This window comes from Monocercomonoides exilis, assembly GCF_001643675.1.
Source record: "Monocercomonoides exilis strain PA203 chromosome Unknown scaffold7-2047599, whole genome shotgun sequence".
Classification (NCBI taxonomy): Eukaryota; Preaxostyla; order Oxymonadida; family Polymastigidae; genus Monocercomonoides; species Monocercomonoides exilis.
The window spans coordinates 514601-532020 of NW_027150552.1; the positions used below are offsets into that span (position 1 = coordinate 514601).

At 35.2% G+C, this 17420-nt stretch overlaps 5 protein-coding genes across 5 annotated transcripts; 3 read left to right on the forward strand and 2 right to left on the reverse strand.

Moving 5' to 3' along the window:
• Positions 1-658: 658 nt before the first annotated feature.
• Positions 659-1556, forward strand: MONOS_11067 (uncharacterized protein; the record flags this gene model as incomplete). Its single annotated transcript, XM_067863568.1, has 3 exons — positions 659-759; positions 814-1025; positions 1095-1556. The coding sequence occupies 3 exons, from the start codon at positions 659-661 to the stop codon at positions 1349-1351; spliced, it is 570 nt and encodes a 189-aa protein (XP_067733307.1). The 3' UTR covers positions 1352-1556.
• Positions 1557-1861: 305 nt separating this feature from the next.
• MONOS_11066 (uncharacterized protein) lies at positions 1862-5337 on the forward strand (the record flags this gene model as incomplete). Its single annotated transcript, XM_067863567.1, has 7 exons — positions 1862-1981; positions 2034-2069; positions 2138-2270; positions 2333-2545; positions 2730-3383; positions 3562-3867; positions 3971-5337. The coding sequence occupies 7 exons, from the start codon at positions 1862-1864 to the stop codon at positions 5101-5103; spliced, it is 2595 nt and encodes an 864-aa protein (XP_067733308.1). The 3' UTR covers positions 5104-5337.
• A 203-nt stretch (positions 5338-5540) lies between these two features.
• On the reverse strand, positions 5541-9615 carry MONOS_11065 (uncharacterized protein; the record flags this gene model as incomplete). Its single annotated transcript, XM_067863566.1, has 3 exons — positions 5541-6636; positions 6715-9474; positions 9515-9615. 3 exons carry the CDS (start codon positions 9613-9615, stop codon positions 5541-5543), a joined length of 3957 nt encoding a protein of 1318 aa, XP_067733309.1.
• Positions 9616-9789: 174 nt separating this feature from the next.
• Positions 9790-13405, forward strand: MONOS_11064 (putative Calcium/calmodulin-dependent protein kinase kinase 1). Its single transcript, XM_067863565.1, has 9 exons — positions 9790-10086; positions 10209-10310; positions 10428-10535; positions 10592-10670; positions 10733-10827; positions 10985-11126; positions 11377-11476; positions 11691-11810; positions 11944-13405. Exons 1-9 carry the CDS (start codon positions 9807-9809, stop codon positions 12910-12912), a joined length of 1995 nt encoding a protein of 664 aa, XP_067733310.1. The 5' UTR covers positions 9790-9806; the 3' UTR covers positions 12913-13405.
• A 1014-nt stretch (positions 13406-14419) lies between these two features.
• Positions 14420-16623, reverse strand: MONOS_11063 (putative sodium glucose transporter). The gene is made up of 10 exons (XM_067863564.1): positions 16524-16623; positions 16376-16440; positions 16272-16324; positions 16084-16218; positions 15839-16040; positions 15623-15774; positions 15441-15531; positions 15088-15266; positions 14778-14909; positions 14420-14713 (listed from the first exon to the last, which is right to left on the reverse strand). The coding sequence occupies exons 1-10, from the start codon at positions 16586-16588 to the stop codon at positions 14513-14515; spliced, it is 1275 nt and encodes a 424-aa protein (XP_067733311.1). The 5' UTR covers positions 16589-16623; the 3' UTR covers positions 14420-14512.
• Positions 16624-17420: the final 797 nt, after the last annotated feature.

Below are 17420 nucleotides of genomic sequence, written 5' to 3' on the forward strand. Positions count from 1 at the left end.
TCTTACACTTACTGATGTGAGCTAACTATTTTAAATGTATTAGATTTTCTTTTGAAAGAACTTTTTTGATTTTCAAACGAAGTTATTCAATAAGTATTATTATTTATCTGATCAAATCTTTTGTTGGAAAGTTAAAATAAAAATTTTAAAACAAGCAATGTCTTTATCTATAGGAAAAATATCAGTTGAAAACTCAAAGATATCATCCCTTTTATCGTCTCGCCGTGTTTTTACCATTGTGGGCGGGGGAAACAAAGATACGAAAACAACTGATCGACCAGCACCAATGGGAATGCCCATGCCACCGCGACCCTGTTACAACGGATGTCATAATAATAGGCGCTGCTTCTTCGAAACTAGAATCAACATCTTACAGAAAAACAATTCCCAATTCAGTTTTAATAGAGAACAGGTTGAAAGTACCAACAAAGTATTTTCATAAATGCCCAAAAAGTTTTGCTGAAAAAGATAAATCACCTTTAAATTGCGATATTGAAGAGTATGAATACGGAGAAAGTTTCGTTCATTTGAGTCTTCCAAAGCGAATCATTATCAGCAATTTGTTTGCTCATTTAATAAATATCTCAATTATCTTATTTTATCCTTAATTTAAATATTTCACACAAGGGATTTTGATTTGATTGTCAATAGCTCTGATATGGCGCTATTTTCAAAGTGCTTTATGAGCACAACTTCATCCATGTTCATTCAAAGCATATTTCAGGCAGTTGTCCCTTTCCATCTATTTTCTTTCACATTGTTTGTACATCATTTACGTTTATCTGTGAACGTTTTTGTAATAACTTTGCTTAGAGGAGCGATTCAGTTGATGACATTACCAAATGCAGGTGGACATAGCGAAAGATCGGAAGCACTTTCATTTGAAGTGCTTCATCGAATACTCGGATGCGAATTGTGCAAAGCTGAGATGGAGATAAAGTACCTCAGCCCAAATTGGAAGAAAACTGACTATCTTATACAACTCCGCTCGCACAAGGTGGCAGTATCTGTAACAAGAGCTGTTGGTTTGGCTATTTTAAAATAACGATGTATTTTAAATAAGATTTATTCCATTGTTAAAAATGTTACGTAAGGCTATCCCAATCCACAATTTTTTGATGAGTCTGCGGCGGTGGAGCTATTGAAGAAAAAATTAAGCGGCATATGCATTTCGTCACTTGGAGTTGTTGACGAAGATAAATGGGAAAGACAAATTTTGCACATTTTCACACAAACTCCGCAAGCAGCAACTTATTTGAAGTTTGCTTATCATTCATTACCTCCAATTTTGAGAGGAAACACAATTGTGATTTGCACTGTTGCGGGCAATCATAAATGGATTTTCTCTTAGCTGGAGTTAATTATATTGTTTGAAATATATTTCCTTTGAAATTTAAGGAAAAATATTGAAAATTTATTTTTTGATAATATTTTATGAAATTTATATCATTTTAGAAAATATTTTTTACAGTGGAATATTTAATTTGAGAATCACATACACCTTTAATAATTTCCTTTTGCTTTTGCTTGAATTTCAATAAACAAACAAATACATATTTTGTAAATGGGATAGAATTCTTGCATTTATGAAAAATTCAATGATTTGTTCCAAACTTTTCTGAAAGAGAATTTTAATAATTCTGACATTTTCATGGGGAAAATGTACAAATATTATACAGTTGAGAAAAATATTTGAAAGTGCTGCGTGGAACAAAATTCATAAAGTCAAAAAATTCTTATAGGATGTTATTTTTAGGGCCCATAAGATTTTTTATTGATACCAAATTATTTTGGAGATTTTTCATATAAATTTTGAAAAAGCTTTCCTAATTTTGGACATAATTCCTAAAATAAAATTTCAATGGCGCAAGAATGCCCGAATTGTGGACAGTTAATTGAGTACAATTATGACATGCATGTGATATTTTGCACAAGAAATTGTATTCGTTGCCCAAAATGTTCTGATGTCATAAGAAAAGAAGTATCTGACTTTACTTTTGTGAAATAATTTAATTATTTCATTTCAAATTTAGGAATTTGATGAACACAATTTAACTGTCCATAAAGAGGTTAGAATTTGTTCTTTAATTGTCATATTTTATTTATTGAATTTTGCACATGACTTTATTTTCACAAGATCCAATGTGAAAAATGCGGAAAATTGATTGACTCTTATTTCATGGAACAGCACGAGTTGGAGGAATGTGAAAGAAGGATTGTTGGAAAATGCCCATATTGTCAATTAGAATTAATTTCTGAAAACCAAAAACGTATGCATTTCATAAATATTACTTTTTGCATTCAAAATCTCAAAAATATCACTTTTTCAAAGAGCACATTCAAGAATGTGGATCAAGAACTGACTTGTGCGAGATTTGCGGAGAAAGGGTCATGCTCTCAGACATGGAAGCTCATATCGAATCAAACTGCAAAGGATTTTTAACAAAGAACGTAGCAGAAAAAAGTCAAGAGGATAGAAAAACAGATGGATACAGGCCCTCTCCTGCAGAAATTCACTTGGATAATCTTCGTGCTATTTCTCATCGTATGCTGCAGTTTATACTTTAAAAAGTAATTCATACTTTTTTTGATGCTTACGCATTTCATTTCGTGAACTTTATTTATTTATTTATTTGTCTCGTTATTTCGAATAAACGAAAATGGATGATTTTTCTATCAAAAATAATTATTATTCAAAAATTAATGCAAACATATCTCAACAAACACAGAGGACTTTTTTGGGATGGCTCCCGACGGCCACATCTATGATCCTTCAACAGGCAACACCGATGCAATTCCTCCTTCTCCTTCTGATCTTTCAGCCTCATTCATGTCGGCGCTGATGCAATCATCTCAGCCAACATATCCTGAATCTTCCTCTGATGACTCGTCGCTAATATTTTTGTGTCCGATCTGCTGCAAAGCCAGCTACAGCAGCGCGTATCAGACTGTGAAGCACATGGAAGGCGACTGCCCGATGAAGGAGATGAGAGCAGAAATACAGGCGCTACAGCAAGGCAAGAAACTGCTGCCAATTTTATTCATGCTTGATGAAAAGGGGGAGCGATCAATGATCCCTCTGGAAGTCGAAGAAGTGGAAAAGTTGATCGAAGACGAAAAGCAAGAGGAAAAGATAAAGAAGTTTGGCTCTTCTTCAACCAAACCCAAAACACAGCCATCCATTTCTGATTCTACGCGAAGGCGCGAAAAAGAAAGGGAAGCTCGCCCATCTGCTTTGAAATCAGATGCTCGACTGAAAGAAGCAGAAAACCTGGAAAATTCGATGAGCATGAAGTCGAAGGCGTTGGAATGGGGCTTGTCAACAATGGCGTTGAGAGAAGGCATTGCTGCGGAAAAAATGTTTTTTGGGGATTCAGAATTAGGTGTGGCAGGCTTTTTTGGTTGCGAAAGAGAAGAAATATCGACGAAATGCGCAACACGAAAGTGCTGCTATTTTTTATTTTTATTTTTATTTTTCTTTCAAAAATATTGAAATTAACCTTTTTTTTTGAAAACATTTGCACTTTCTATGTTACAATTCAATTTGACAACTCTTCAAAGATACGAGCAAAGGAAGCGATTCAGACCCTTTTGCTTCCTCCCTTCTCACACCGCCAAATAACCCTTCTTCACACGCACAGCAACCACCTGCACAGCAAAACCAGCCATTTCAGCCATTTCAGCCATATCCTGATGTTCCTGATTATTCTGATGGTTCACATGAGAGAAGCAGAGAGGAGCAGTTAGTTTTTAACAGCCAACGTTCAATTGATGACCAAGACAGCGCAATTGCAGAGATGTCCGGAATAGACGCGGAAGAACTACGCAGGCAAAAAGAATTGATACAGCATTATGAAAGAATGAAAAGTATGAATGATACATTTATTAGCTCTTTATTTGACTTGTTTATTTTTGACATTCTTTATCTTTTCATTCATCTCATTGCTATTTCTTTTTGTGTTTGTTGCAGAATTGAAAGAACAGAGGCATAAGCTTATCACATCATCATCATCATCATCATCATTGTCATCATTATCATCATCAAAAGAAAGAAATCGCTCTCATTATGAATCACAATACAAAAAAACAGATTTTGCCAGTCACAGCAAGGCTTCTATTCAACAGTCCAAAAACTTGCCTTCACATTCTCCATTTTCCTCATACCCTTCTCCCGATCCCTCAAAGCCAGCCGGCTCTTTTGCAACCGCTCCGCCTACCTTTTCATCACGCGCTTCTTCTTTCAACGCAGGTTCTCATTCATCCGCTGTCCATCCACAACCCTCCGAACCTTCTCAAATCACCCGCAAATACGACGCTTATGCTGAACATCGCATTTCAATCAGAGAAGACAGAGAGTCTCAAGGCGCCCAATCCTCACGTGCTCCTATTTACTCCCCAAAGCAGATGATCCACTCTGTTCATCAGGCAAAATCTCCTCCAACTCGCGTGGAGTTGCCACAGCCACGCAACAATCACATAACTGGGCAAAGAAGTCACACAGATGCATATGCACCTGCAACTTCATCAACTTCTTCTTTTCCGTATTCTTCTTCTTCTTCTTCTTCTTCTTCTTTAGCTTCTTCTTCCATTTCATCCTACTTAAACATCGTAAATCATGTTTCCACAGCCAATCCTCCAGGCCAGTATCAAGCAAAGCAGCCCCAAACTCGCCTTCAACCGCCTCCGCTTCCATCATACGTAAAACCTTACTTGCCAAACCAAAGCACATCCAAAGCAGCTTCATCTGGTGCTTCTCGGTCTGTGTCACTAAACAGACCGTCCTATAATCATGGTCGCTTTGGCAATCGAAGTAGTATTGGATCATCGAGGCAATCGTCAGATATTCATTCTTCATCTTCTTCTTTCTCAACTTCTTCTTCTTCTTCTTCTTCTTCGGCATCGAGAACAACACCAAGAAAAACTTCTTCTTCTTCTTCTTTCACTTCCTCTTCCTCTTATTCTCATCCTAATTCAACTGATGACTATTTGGGAATGCGTCCAAGAACTTGTGCTTCAAAAGCTCAACAGCTTCCACAGAAAACACCATATAAAAGCTTGTCATCTTATGGCTTGACAAATAAGCCAAGGAAAGAATGGAGATAATAAATGAATGATTTCAGATTTCATTGGAAAAATAAAAATAATAGCAACGAGGAGAATTTTTGTGAATGTGAAGTTTTCTTATTCAAAAAGAAAAATTTGTATATTTTGTTATTTATTTATTTATTTTATTCCCACCTTTTGATGGATTGTTTTTTTTCTTTCACTGAACTTCTTTTGGCTGAAGTTTATTATTTAAATCTTTTGATAATATAATCTTTTGACAATTTTGTGCTTCATCTCTTATTCACAAAAAATTTGAAAAAAAAAAAAAAACAGAATATTTTGATGAAAATTCTCATTATTTTATTCAATTGAATGAAATACACAAATAAACGAATAAGCTTAAAAAGAAAATAAAAAGAAAATATAAAATTGAAAAATAAATACATTTCACAATTGTTTCTCTTCTTCGTTTCATGATATTTATTTGTTACAAGTCAAGAGTCATCCAACTCGTCCCAGCTCATCCGGAAAACCATCGACGGTTTTTGCGTTGGCGTTGATGTTGAAGCTTTGTTCTGCTGCATCTTCAGCGAAGAACCCGACGAGGACATCATCGATGAATGAATGCTGCTTTTCTTCTGTTTGGATGCCTGAGGAGTGGACAAAGGGTGGTCAGGCTGTCTGCTCATCGAAAGAGTGCCCAGTGAAAAGTGCTGGTGTGTTCCTGTCTGAGGAGTCAGCAGCTCCGATTCTGAGAGCTCAAAAAGCTGCGTCGAGCATTCGTCGAGCAGGCTGCTTCCACTTCTGTCGTTCTTCGCAGAATGCATGTTCTCTTCAAAATCTGCTGGAGAGTCGATTGTTTGAGGGGATTTGTCGTTGGCTGCTTGTTGGCTTTGTGTGATTGGCGTGCCAGTGCTCATTTGCAGCTTATCTGATTGGTATGGTAGAGTTGCACTGTCAGGAGTCGAAGAATGGATTGGCGATGGGAAATGCTGAAGTGTGGAAGAGTGAGGAGGTGTTTCAAGAAGCAAAGAGGAAGAGAAGGAAGAAGAAGAAGAAGATTGCGGTGAAGTGTTTAGATGATCTGAGTGAGATGGCGGTGAAGTGGAAAGTATTGGTGAATAAGAATGGCGATTGGGAGAGTGTGCAGAGTGATGTGAAGTTTGAGAGCGCAAATGCGAATGTGCACGAGAACGAGGTACATCAGCGTCTAAAGGAGGAGAAGAAGGAGAGAAAATATTTGTATCCGCTTGCGATGGAAGAGGCGGAGAGCAAAGCAGCGAGGGAATGGTGTCTGTTGAATGAAATGATTTTGAAGAGCTGAAAGAAGAAGTGATGGATGTGGCTGTTTTGCTGGATGAAGAAGACGAAGTTGAAAATGATGAGGAATTCGAAGCGATAGAAGCAGTATCATCAGAATCAGTTGACGACGATGATGTGGATGAAAAGGAAGAGTAAGTGGAAGAAGAAGAAGCAGATAACATCGATTCCTTCGAATCTGAATGCGACAAAGCGGAATCAGCTGTTGATTCACTCGAACTGCTTTCAGATTTTTTAGGGGAAGAGTGGTGCTTTGAAGAATGACGATGGCTGCGATGATGACGATGATGGCGATGCGAGTTATGGGAATGATGTGCTTTTTGAGTGGAATTTTGTTGCACATGCAACGTAGTAGAAGAAGAACGAGATTCTTCTGTTCGTTTTTGCTTTGTTGGCATTTCTGTGGAATTTTGGCGCAGCTTAGAAACGTTAGTACGTACTTCATTGGTATTGCCTTCAATTGACGATAATTGTGAATTATTTTGCAAGGCTTCATTTTGCTCAGTGCCTTCATCTTTGAAGCTTGAACATTTTGTGGATGCCTCTTTAGACTTTGCGCTTTCATCAGTTTTATTTGATCCTTTTATCTTTTCTGCTTCAATTCCTTGTCCTTGTCCTTCCTCTTCCTCTTCCTCTTCATATTCTTCATATTCTTCGTATTCTTCCTCTTCCTCTTCCTCTTCCTTCTTTGTTTTCTGTATTTCACCTCCTTCCCCATTCATCTCTGGCTGATATTTCTCGCTTATATTCTCAAATGACTCCATCAAAGATTTAATAACTTCCTGTTGCTGCGACTTCACAAACCCATCGCTAAGGCAAGACAGCTCAAATAGACTCATTTCATTGTCATCTTCGGTCGAATCACTCAAACTCGTTTCCACTTTGTTCGCTGTTCCAGCTGATGGCTGGCTATCCAATCCTTTTTTGCCCTTCTTTTTTCTTCTCTCTTCCAAAATTGTTCTTTCATTGCGTTTCTTCGCTTTTTCTCGTTTTCTTTCTTGCTTCAATCTCTGCTTTTCTTCAACAACAACTTCTTCAATTTCTAGTGCTTCTTTTATCCATTCGGCTGATCCTCGTCGAGTCTTTTGCGACTCAATTTCAGCTTTCTCAGAATTTGACTTGTTTCCTTCTTTTACTCTTTCATTTACTCTTTTTTCTTGATCCACTTGTAATGCATCTATCGGTTCAACATCTGCGAATTCCTTGTTGTTTGCTTCTGCTCTTATTTGTTCTTTAAAATAAGTTTTTTCATTATCATCACTTTGCTTTAACAATTGCCTTCTTTCTTGAATTGCCATCATCTTTTCTTTGTCATTCCTATGCAATATCTGATGTCTTACTCTGTCGTCTACTTCATTTTTTACCACTGTCTTGTTACTTCTTCCTGTTTGAACAGAAAATGGCTCAATTCGAGGACGAGGCTTTTTCTTTGGGTAGATCACTTTTGGCGATGCAGTGACGCGCGTTCGAGGAGTAGACTGGATTTTGCGAGGAGATGAAGGCGTTGATGAGGATTTTGGACGGCTGGCTGCTGAAGGAGAAGGGAAAGGAGTGGCTAAAGGAACAGATGAAGTGGATGAAGACAATGAAGATGACTGAGAAATGCTCAGACTGCGTCGATGTTTCATAACAGTTGTCTTGCTTTCATTTTGAAAATCAGCAAATTTTGAGCGTTGAAGTGGAGTGCTCCGAATAGGCAAAGCATTTGTCCTATTCGAAGGCTGCATCCTGTCCATGTTTTGATAGCGAGAATTTATTGTGTCAGAAGCAAATGATCGGAGTGGAGTGTGTGTTGCTGCAATATGCTGCTGCAACTGTTGTTGGATTTTTGTGTTAGTTTTTACAAGTACTGGCTGAAACGGAGTTGAAAATGACTGTTGATTTACAGGTTGGCTGTTATTATGTACTCCAGAATTATAAATTGAAGATGATGCAGAGGAATAAGGAGTTGCAGAAGAAGAAAGCGGTAATGAAGCTTCATCTCTTTCAGAGGAATCCAACAATCGAGCAGAAGTTTTATATGAAATGATTTTTGGAAAACCAGATTTATTTGCAATCAAATCCATTTGCGATGGAGTGCTTTTTTCGAATGTGAATCCAATTTTTGAAGGAGTGTTTGCTGTCTGGAAAAGCAGTTGGCTCGAAGGAGGATAATGTGTTGGAAACAATGGAGCAGAAGCATTGCCAGGGAAGCCAGCAGCTTGAGAAGATAAAACAGAAGTTGAGGAGTACGAACGAGGCACGAAAGTTGTGCTTGGAGCTGAATGTGGAATGAAATGACTTTGCTCCCGAGGCGTACCATCTGATCGATTTTGTCTTGTATCCATTGGATTAACAGATGATGTGATAACTTTTGGCGATTCAAGCTGTTTCTGAAGTGAATTAGAATTAATAAACATAGGAGCAGAAAGAGGTGATGTATTAGGAGTGGAATATTGGGTCTGACGACGAGTCTGCGGAAGTGGTGTAATTGTCTGCTTTTCACTTTCGAACAAAGCTAATTGTTCGCTGAATGGTATCATTGCTCCAAGCCTATTCATTTCTTGACTTTTGACAGTGTTTAGTTTGCTGCCATTTTGCATGGCATTTGCATCTTCTTTTAATTTGTTTTGATATTTGTCTTCATCTTTGATATTTGCTGTTCTGATATTGGGATTGGACATTTGTCTTCTGTGTTGTGTAATTGAACTTATTTTTGAAGATTGTGGATGAACCACTGACTTCGAATTAGAAAATGGCTGCTTTTGTGGTGTCACCAAACTTATATGATTGGATTGAGTTGCTCTTTCCCTTGGAGCTGAAACTGATCGAATAGGATATTTTCCCTGTGAAAGCTTCGTTTGCTTGTACTTCCTTTCCGTTCCTAATGAAGAGTTAGGCGAAGAACATTCAATGTTTTGGATTGTTTGTTGAGGTGCAGATGCATTCTCTTCGGAAATAAGAGATATAAATATGTGAGGAACGTTTAAAGAAGAAGAGTTTGAACTTTCTGAATTTCTTGAAGTTCTCAAAAATATTTCTCTATCTGGACGAGGAGCAAACTCATTAAAAGAATTTGAATTTTTTTCTATTTTCTCTTTCTGTTGCTGAATCTGCCCCCCAACAGGACTAAAAAAACAGATAAAAATAAAAAAACAATCAAACAAACTTTTCAAATAAATCTTCGGGTTTTGGTTTCAAAATCCTTGATTTCAAGGGATGTGGCCTCGACTTCATAGGAATTTGCGAAGGAGGAGTGGGAGCAAACATTGCATATGATGAAATTCTAAAAAAATGCTCTTTTCACTCAATTCGTGAAAACTTTTGAAAAAAATTTGAAAAGGAAATATGCTTTAATTAATATTAAATTTATTGAAAATTTTAATGTATACTTTTACTCACGCTATTTCAAAAATAAATTCGAAATTTAACTAGATCGAGCCCATAGCTATGTTGCGTAAATGTTATGTGACAAAAATGAATCGGCTCACGGAACAGAAGCGGATTTAGGTGTTGTGGATACAAGTAGAGCAAAGACACATGTGAGTAGAAGGACAGGGAACGAGTTTGTGAATCAATATGAAATGAGACGTAAACTGGGTGAAGGATCATTTGGAACCGTCTGGCTGTGCTTAGATCATCAAAGCGAACCACAAAAAAAAGTTGCAATGAAAATATTACAAAAACAGCGCTTGGCAAATAAGAAAAAAGGAAATGATGCGATGCATTCTGCACTTGCCAGTTTGTTTAAAATATTAATGATAATCTTGAAAATTAAGATTTGATAAAATTTTGAAAACATCATTTTTAAATTTTCATTCTTGATATTTTATATTTTATTTCGTGATTTATTCATCTTCAAGATGTGAAACGAGAAATCGCAATTATGAAAAAGTTAGATCATCCAAATGTTGTGCGTTTAATAGAGGTTATTGACGATCCAAATTCGGATAATCTTTATATAGGTATTAAATAATTTGCAATATTAAAATATAATTTTATTTATCATTCATTTAACTTCTCTTTTTAAATCTTTTTATTAATTGATTACACTAATTTTGCTCTAAAATTATTTATATCAGTCATGGAATATCTCCCTGGAGGGCCATGCATGCGGAAAGGTGATGCGTCGTTGCAAGAGGATATTTGTCGTTTGTACATGAGAGACATAGTAATGGGATTAGAATATTGTTTGACCACTTTGAATTAATGTGATTGAATAGCATATTTTTTGGTAACTATTTAGGCCATGATAATGATATAATCCACCATGACATAAAACCGGATAATATTCTTGTAGGAGAAAAAGGAAATCTTAAACTATGGTTTGTGCAAAACTTTTTTCAAGAGACTTTTATTTGATTATTATTTGTGAATGTTTGAACAGTGATTTTGGTGTATCAATGTTGTCAACAGGAAAAGAAGCTCTTTCACACAGCATTAGAGGCACTCCCCCTTTTCTAGCCCCAGAAGTTGTCACACGTTTGTCTGCTTTGTTTAATATCTTTTTTTTATAATAAAATTGATCTCAACAAATCCATTAAATCACACATTCACTCGAATTCATCAAACTTCTCGTTTCATTGCAACTTCTTTCTCTTTTAACGACTATACGTTATTTTCCATCTGATTCAACCAGAATCACCTACAGCTCCTCCGTATGCTGGAAGGCCGGTGGACGTGTGGGCTGTTGGAATCACACTCTTTCTGTTTATTTTTGGTCGCTTTCCTTTCAAAGAGAAAACTCTGCCAGAAACATTCAACGCCATTGCTCACAAGAAGTGTGTACAGAAATAGTTAGAATGAAAAAAAAAATATTGTGAAAAAATAAAAATTTAAAGAGGTGAATTTAACCGCAATTGACATTCATTTAGTAACGTTATTTGTTTATTATTTGATGCCTTTAAATTTTGATTGAAAGGAGTGTTGTCCAGCCAATAAGAGAAGTTCATTTTCATCTTCTCATAACTTCTTTTCTCCTCATTTCTTTTCCTATTCTTTCTTCAATCTCATTCATTTCATCAAAATCAGACTTATCCTTCCCAGCTCTGTTTCACGCAGTCTTTCAGATCTTCTCTTTCGCCTTCTGGATAAAAATCCAACAACCCGCATCACCATTCCGCAAATGAAAGTGTGTATCGTTCAAATTTCATTTCCTTCCCCCCCCCCCCCCTTTTTTTTTTTTTTTTTCATCACACAAATTGTTATTGCACAATTGTTTGTATGAAGTGAAATTATATCATTAATTTTATTTTTTCTTCACATCTTCATAATTCTGTTTTTTGTGCAATCTTATATTTTTTTCTATATTTCATTCTTTATTTGGTATTTATTTTTGCTTGCAGGAGCATCCCTGGCTGACTCTCAATGGAACGATGCCTTTTCCAGCGAAATCGAAAGTTGTCCAAGTGTCTTCTGAAGAAGTGGAGCGAGCTATCACTCTTTTAACACCATTTACACTTGTTGTATGAAAAAGTCTATTTCAAACTTGATTAACTCGATTTTTGTATTTAAAAAAAAATCTATTAAATTTTCCTCTATTTATTGTATGTGTGTGTTTTTGTGTGATTATTTTCGAAACAAACTGAATCTGATCAGGTTGGCCTCAAAATCAAAATGGGGAGCATCACACGCCGAATGCGCGAAAAGAACTCGCTCCGCTCCTTTGGAGACACACACTACTCGTCAAACCAATCAAATTCTCAGTCGCTCGCATCGCTGGAAGCACTGAAAGTGGAGGACGTGGATGTGGATGGAATCACAGATAGGGAAGAAGACGAAGAAGAAGACTCGGAAGATGGTCTCATCCACTCAAGCCACGAGACAAACAAGCAGATGAGAGTGTACCCTTTCCCTGTCTCCTGCGGTACCTCTGCAACTCCCACCCCTCTTGCCTCTGCGTCTCCATCGCGCATCTCCTCCCTTACAAATGTATCTGAGCCAAGAAGCCTTTCTTCTGAGGAAGCAGCAGAAATGATGCCATTCGCTGCACGCTCGCTCAGCCATGCAAGCAGCAGCCGGCGCTCGCCTTCAACCACATCCCGCACTTCACCTGCATCCACACCCCCTTCCTCGTCCTGCACGTCGCTGCCTCCTCCTCCACAGTCCCCGTACTCGTCCAGGGGGCTTATTCCAGTGCTGGCACCGCTCCCTGCTGGCACTCCACGGAAAATGTTCGATGGAGATCATTCTAATACCTCCAGCCTCGCTGAAAGCGCATCGTCGACATCGAGGAATAGCAGAGACACAGAAGGGAAGCATGACAGCCGGAAGGAGAGGAAAGGGCTGATAAGTGCAAATGAAAAGAAACACGACGAGGTTGAGGCTGATGCTGTGCAAACCGGATCGCTTCTGATGACAATCCCTTCTGAATCATTCACATTGACATATCCTTCCTTTCAGCCTCTCACTCCTTCCTCTTACGGGAACAATGCCTTGCCGTATTTGGGGTTTTCTGGCCATGAGGCAGAAGCCAAGAAGAAAGAACAGACTGAGAAAGAAAGAAAAGAAGCGATGGAAAAAGCAAGAAAGATATTGAATGACGAAGGGTGCTGTGTGATAGCTTGAGGCATTAGAATAGTCAGTGACATTTTTAAAAATCTTATTGTAATGTTTTTTTATAAAAAAAGAAATAAGTATTATTTGCGTTGTGACAACTCACAACTGATTTTGATGACGATACTTTGAACTTATTATTTGTCATGAAAGATTTTTACATAGGCGTCGAAGCCACTTTGTCTATATTCTCTTTATTTTTTTGTCTAATTTTTGTTTAGTGAACTTACGAATATGTTCCGTCTGTTATTTTTTTGCATTTCTTGATAGTCTTCATTATTATAATGTTGTTAACAATTTTGTTATGATTTTAAGTTTTTGACTTTTCCAGCATCTTTTTGTTGATTACAATTGTTTGCGTTTGATATACATTTTGAATGATATTGTGACTTTTAAGCAGATTTTTCAAGATATTCTTTATTTAGTTTCATATTCACTTCTAATTCTTTATTTCATCTTTTTGCAATGAAAATTTCACGAATTTACAAAAGTTGTGAACGCATTTCTTTCTTTTATATTTTTTGATTCTTAATTTACCGTTTTTCAAACGAACAATATCCGTTCAGAAAAGCAACAAAAACTAAATTCTCAGTATCATCAACAGAATTGTGAATTGTAACAAAGTCAACCATCAGTTCCATTAGCAAAAAATTTATCGAACAATTATCTTTTATAACCATTCGCTGACAAAAACTTTATTTTTTAAATTTGATGATTGTTGCCGCAGCATCAAAAAAAATTGATTTAAGAGACCCTCATTTTCGATTTCAAATTTGTGGAATACATTCCTTTAATAAATCTGTTGGGATATTCTTTGTATGAAAATCATCTTTTGCTTTTTGGAAACAGGAAAGCTAATATGAACAAAAAATATGTGAAACTTTTGTTAAATGAAAATGTCTCCTTTGATAGCTTTTTGCTTTTTGGATCAGGAAAAAATGGTAAAGTTTTGAACAAAAAATAAACTTTTCTCCTTTGAAAATGCAACAAAAAAAAAAAAAAAAAAAAAAAAAAAAAAAAAAAAAAAACGATTATATTTCTAATGAAAAGAAATAATAAATAATAGCGCTTTCTCTTAAATAAAAATAAAAATAAATTAATCTTTCAAAATAATTTTTTTGTCAAATATATTTGATTGAATATTTATAATTGTAAATGAAGAAATAAAGCTCCCAAATGAAGATGAGTAAATATCAAATTCTCTCTAACACATACAAAAATTGAATAGTTTGTCTAATAATGAACAGAATGGAAAAAGAAAAAAAGAAAATAATGAGTGAGCAAGTCTAAAGGTATTGCAAAGATAAATGATAAAATCTTTAAAAAAGAAATATAAAGAAAAAACGAAAAAAAAAATACTTCAAAAAAATAAAAAATGAACAAAAATTTAATGACAATTAAATTGTGCAAAAATTCAAATTAAGCTCGAGCAACAAAGAAACTAAATATTCTCTCTCTCTCTCTCTCTCTCTCTCTCTCTTTCTTTCTTTCTTTCTTTCTTTCTTTCTTTCTTTCTTTCTTTCTTTCTTTCTTTCTTTCTTTCTTTCTTTCTTTCTTTCTTTCTCTTTCTCTTTCTCTTTCTCTCTTTCTCTCTCTCCAGCTTTGAAAGATTTTAATTATCAACAACTTTTTTATAACAGCGAAGATTCAAAGCATCCAAAGCACTTTTGTTTCCTTTATCAATCCATTTCATCACCAAAACCAAAAGGAAGCAAAGGGACGATGTGATTAATGTAGTCATAAGTGCAGAGCGATACCCCATTTCACGGATGATTGCACCAATTACAAGTGACAAAATCCCACTCACAAAAGACTAAAGAATACAAAATGAAAATAAAAGCAATTTTTCACTGTATGAAATAAAGACATATGCAAACAGAAGAGAACGAAAGCAGCGCGTTTCCAGTTGCAGCACAATGCGATGGAAGGATTATTGGAACAAACGACCAAATTAAGGATGCATAAATTGAATAAGATAATCCTCCAAATACAAGCGGGATTACTGGCAACTATATTGAGCAAAAGAATTATTGAGTATCGAAAGAAGATAAATGGGATTCATCAATTGAATATGATTGGGAATTAAAAAATATTTGATTAAATAGTTTAAAAAACGAATTATTGAAAATTTCACTTTACTCTGTGAAAATTGAGCATGAAAAAAAAGACGTAAACTTATCAGCATACCACATTTGACAATGCAAGAAACGAAATGAAAGCACAAAGAAAGATTGCAGAAAGCAAAAGGAGCGTCAATCTGCACCCGAAATAATCCGCTACTGCACCGGATATCGAGCAGCCAACAAGAGAGACTAAATAAATGATTGAAGAATATAGCCCCGCGGTGAATGAAGAGACGTCGAACTCTTGTTCAGCAGATGGATATTGAAGATTAAGAAAAGTTGCAATCATGTTTTTTATGCCGGAAAGTGAATATTAATGGCAAATATAATGAATGAAGAATAAAAGAAATTTTTCATTTATTTAAATGAAATTGAGCAATCAAACAAATTAGTCATTATTAACTATATTTTTCATACCAGTTTTCAAGAAGTCGACAATCACTGCAACGACACAATTAACAGTAGAGTAGCAAAATGGAGTAACAAAAACAAGCAACCAAAATTGGATCTACAGAAATGAAAATTTGGAATTGCACGTTTTGAATTTTTTATGTAAATCAAAATTTTTGATAAAACAAAAAATTTGGATTAATTCATACTGGAAATTGCAGCAAATCTTTAAGCCTCATCTTGTTTTCTGCAGATGCTCTGTTTGTCTTTCCAGAGGAATTCACTTTTATTCCCTCAGCTTTTTTTTCCACACAAAAATAGAATATTGAAGCAACAACGCTTACACCACATATAATAAAACCTCAAAAAAAAATTGGAAAATAAAAACTAATATGTAATCATACATCTGCATAAATAAAACAAACTAATCATTAGCATCATCTTATAACCCAATAAGCTTGCTAAAAACGGAGAGAAAAAAAGGTTTAAAACGCTTCCAACCCGAGAAAAGCTCATTCCAAATCCAAATGCAAGAGACATTTCTTTTGTGCCTTCAAAGAAAAATTGGGTCGCGCAATTGCGTGCAGTTATGCAATTGCAAAGGCCTGAACCAGAAAAAATTCGTCCCTTTTTGAATTTTATAACATTTCTTTATTAAATAAAGACAAACAATTATTATTAACCAATAATTTCTTATCATGCTTCCCATCCATACCAACCCGGCTCCAAAAAAAGATGTCAAAGAAAAAAGAATCCCACCAGTTCGAGTTGTTATTCTACTCAAAAGTGGACCACCTAAAAGTGACTTTAAAAACAAACAAATATCAATTCGCTCCATATATGCTAGAAAAAGCACACAAATATACAGTATGACCAATTGTAAGCAGTATGTAGTCCCAAAAAATACACTTCTAAAAAGAAATACATTGAAAAGCTTCAACCAATACTTCTGAAGAAAATACCGTCAATTCCAACATCAACCATCAGTTGAGACTGTAACGGTGAAAGAATATCCATAGAAAAATATCTGGCCAATTTATACAGTGGTAATATTTGTGAATAAATAAAAATCATAACGATATAGCTAAATTAATTAATTGTCAGAAATACCCTCCAAAGCTAGTGATGCAAAACAAAATTACAGCGACCCATCTATGCAAGCAAGATATGCTCATATTACAAACTGTTAGCCTCAAATTGGACTTGAAAATAACATTTCATTAATCTCCCTTTATTTATTCCTTAATGAACTGATCGAAAATATCTTTGTTTTCAAATAAATAGATATTAATTAAAAAGAGAAGGTTTTATTGAAGGTTTATCGAACATTTTAGTAGGCCTCTGCGACAGAAAAAGATTTGGATGTTTATGTCGGTCGAAATTGTTCACATGTGTCGAGGTCTTTTATTTTTTATTTATTTATTTATTTATTATTTATTTATTTTTTTAAATTAAGTTTCGGGTTAATTTCATTTTTTATTCTTTATTTTTAAAAATTGTTGTTGATTTTTTATTAAAAATTATATATAAAGTTTTTTTTCTTGCTAAATTTAAATAATATCAACTCAAAATATTGATGTGGGAGAGATCAAAATAGAAAATAATTTAATGACTTGCTAATCCGTACATAAATGTTGCTTCCTGTCCATTTTCAGATTAATTATCATGTATCTTTTTCAGATCTTATTTATTTTTTTAAATTATCGTTTGAATCTATTTGTTATCAAAATATTAACAAACTGTTTTTTTGTAATTCAAAGCATTCATTCAAAAGCAAAAACAGCTGTTTCAATAGATTGTAACAAAATTTGATGTGCATTTTACAGAAAAAACAAGCCCGCGCTACAAAATTCACGAGATTGATGGTTTTAAATTTGAAGAACGAACATTCAGACTGCTTTTATTTCGTTTTTACAGAAACACGCAGAGAAAATGAATCATATTATTCCGAAAAACAATAATGATAGGCAAACAAGTTAATAACAGGATAAAAAAAGAAATTTTGTT

What these genes read in the sequence shown, in the direction of transcription:
- MONOS_11064 (XM_067863565.1), top strand. Translation starts at nt 9,807, where the DNA reads ATGTTATGTGACAAAAATGAATCGGCTCACGGAACAGAAGCGGATTTA. An exon ending in AGCCCCAGAAGTTGTCACAC is followed by an intron (nt 10,828 to 10,984) that starts GTTTGTCTGCTT and finishes TGATTCAACCAG; the next exon opens with AATCACCTACAGCTCCTCCG. An exon ending in AACGCCATTGCTCACAAGAA is followed by an intron (nt 11,127 to 11,376) that starts GTGTGTACAGAA and finishes CATCAAAATCAG; the next exon opens with ACTTATCCTTCCCAGCTCTG.
- MONOS_11063 (XM_067863564.1), bottom strand. Translation starts at nt 16,588, where the DNA reads ATGAGCATATCTTGCTTGCATAGATGGGTCGCTGTAATTTTGTTTTGC. An exon ending in TGTCGACTTCTTGAAAACTG is followed by an intron (nt 15,267 to 15,440) that starts GTATGAAAAATA and finishes CTGCTGAACAAG; the next exon opens with AGTTCGACGTCTCTTCATTC. An exon ending in CGCTGCTTTCGTTCTCTTCT is followed by an intron (nt 14,714 to 14,777) that starts GTTTGCATATGT and finishes TGTATTCTTTAG; the next exon opens with TCTTTTGTGAGTGGGATTTT.